The following is a 2440-nucleotide window of genomic DNA, read 5'->3' on the forward strand; positions in this document are numbered from 1 at the left end:
AGACTACATAGGCATATTACTGGATTTCCCTTAATAAACAAGTGTTTGTTTAACTAAACATTTTCAGATATGCTAATAGCATAAACACCCGTCAAAATCAGTTTAACGTCTTAAGTAAAACATCTATCAATTACTCTGATGCTACCTTTTTATTTTTTTTCTTTTTGCTATGCCGCATATATGCAATTCCTTCGGCGTTCGAAAATCTTGACAAGACATACCCTCTAATGTATATAGCCAACAGTAGCTTCTATAAAAACATAATCATTCATTGTTATGTTACATGTTTGGTCAATTTATTATTAGTTATTGATCATTGGGCTCATTTAGGGAGACCAGGACGATATGATCATTTCCACTATTATATCACAGTTACATTAGTTCTTCTAGTTTTTCGTTTTATTTGTGCGGTGCGATCGCGGTGCTATGGAGTCTTTCATAATAGGATTACCTTCCGGACGTTAACATATGAAACGATCGATCCACGATCGATGCATAACAGTGAACGATTACTATAAATATCCGTTATCTAGGACACAAAGCTGCTCCTAGCTCTCGGACGCCTCCTGATCGAGTTTCGCAGAGTACTTTTCTGTTTGCGGGACTGCGCATTCGAGGGGTTGCTTTGTGGATGATGTACGGTAAAGTCGTGTCCGTGACCTGGTGAGGTGCTCTGTCGTTGATGGCTTTGCAAGTCTCCTCCACCATCTTCTTGTGCCTGCGAGGCGGTAGAGTCGTGCTGCTGTTCTGACTCCTGAGGAATAGTTTGCTCCACTGGATCTTGGTAATCCTGTTGATGAGACTGTGCCTGCGCGAGCTTGTCGGCTTTGTTCGGAACATACGGCGCAGCACGCTCTATGTCTGCGTCATAGTGCAGGTGGTGTTCGGTTCCAAAACGTTCATTGATGTACGAGAAATGTTTCGAGTACTCGCAGGGAATCGCGTCTTCGGGATGGGAGCATGCAAGGTTGAGCTGGTCGAACACGGTCTGGTTACCGCAGACGAATGAAAACTGCTGCATGCCGGTTACCATAGGATTGCATACGTGGAACACTCTGCATTGGTGATCCTCGTCGGCGAAATAGCCTAGTGTTTCAGGGCACCGAAAAGAAGTTTCGAAGTGATCTACAAGGAGTTCTGCACCGCTCGGCAACTCCATCAGTCGAGCTTCGGTACAACCCATTAGCACTAAAATGCATAGACAAACGTTAGATTGAGGTGGCGGACAGTTGAATGATATTGTTATGGATGGCTAACAAATAGAAACAAAGAATCATCTACTTCGTTTTAACCTGAATTTGAGTAAATCCTGTCCAATATATAGGTAGAGAACGATCGTCAACTGTGATCAGGTTCAACATAAAAAATACAGTGAATAGGGTAAAAGCTAAGAAGACAAGAGAATTTGAAAGTTGCCCGATCATTCATTACCTATAGCGTGCCTATATACTTTTAGCTTCAATGCAGGCTTGATGAGTGACAAACTCTTTACAGCTAAACTTAATGGTTGTGAGAAATAGACTGGCAACAATAGGCATTCGTGATAAGTGTTTTAACTTAATGTCTGATGGCCCGCGAAATTTTGAATGACACGTACGGTAAAGATAAATCTGCGCAAAAGTAAACAAATCGTACGCATCGCGTTCAATACTTATGAACGAACGTATTAGCTTCATTTGGATTAGTGCTGTCAAATAATCTACTACACCCGCGACTAATATCCATAGCAGATATAACTAAGGATCTTAACAACGATCCAATAAGCTCGCGTGCATCTCGTAAGTGAAACGTTAAAAGGTCCTCATGTCGCCGTATGCTCTGCACTCCGAGACTTTCACAGACAATCATCCTATTACCTGGGCGTTTCGCCGGCTATTTCATAATAACACTATTGTATCTCACTTATGCACTCTGAACTTCTGTAGTTTCGTATATCTATAGTAGCACCATAGATACACCTCCAAACATGTTTTCTCCTTAGGTATATTGAAATACAGAAAAGTCACACACCAAATATCAGAAAATAACGGGGCATCGTCAGTCTAAGCAGCATCTTGATCGGTGGTCCGTTCGTGAGGGATATTTTTGTGAGTGTTGTGCGGGGCTTTATGTAGCCCTCGGTAGAAGGAAGCAAGAAAGACCACGCCGCGGCGGCGGCGGCGGCGGCGGCGGCAGACGCCATTATATGAATGAAGAAGAGTGACGGTTATAATGATGGGCTGTACGCCTTCGCCCCAGGGTTGAGAAAACGATATCGAAGCTTCGGGAAGAATTGAACCCTATAGTCGTTTTACTGTTACCAGAAGTCAAGTAAAATAGCTATAGGTCAAAAATATATACCCATACAAGCACGTATAAACATCGTCTGTATAGTCACTTGCCTTCATAGCGCTGAAGCTAGCTGGCTTGCGGAGGACGCACCGTGACGATTGTTTTGACA

The 2440-nt window shown here is 42.9% G+C and overlaps 1 protein-coding gene across 1 annotated transcript; it reads right to left on the reverse strand.

The window, feature by feature from the left end:
• Positions 1 to 130: 130 nt before the first annotated feature.
• On the reverse strand, positions 131 to 2088 carry LOC147752503 (uncharacterized). Its single transcript, XM_086971403.1, has 2 exons — positions 2011 to 2088; positions 131 to 1188 (listed from the first exon to the last, which is right to left on the reverse strand). The coding sequence occupies exons 1-2, from the start codon at positions 2051 to 2053 to the stop codon at positions 530 to 532; spliced, it is 702 nt and encodes a 233-aa protein (XP_086827529.1). The 5' UTR covers positions 2054 to 2088; the 3' UTR covers positions 131 to 529.
• Positions 2089 to 2440: the final 352 nt, after the last annotated feature.

The sequence above is a fragment of the Varroa jacobsoni genome, unplaced genomic scaffold (assembly GCF_002532875.2).
Source record: "Varroa jacobsoni isolate VJ856 unplaced genomic scaffold, vjacob_1.0 scaffold_1213, whole genome shotgun sequence".
In the NCBI taxonomy this organism is placed as follows: domain Eukaryota; kingdom Metazoa; phylum Arthropoda; class Arachnida; order Mesostigmata; family Varroidae; genus Varroa; species Varroa jacobsoni.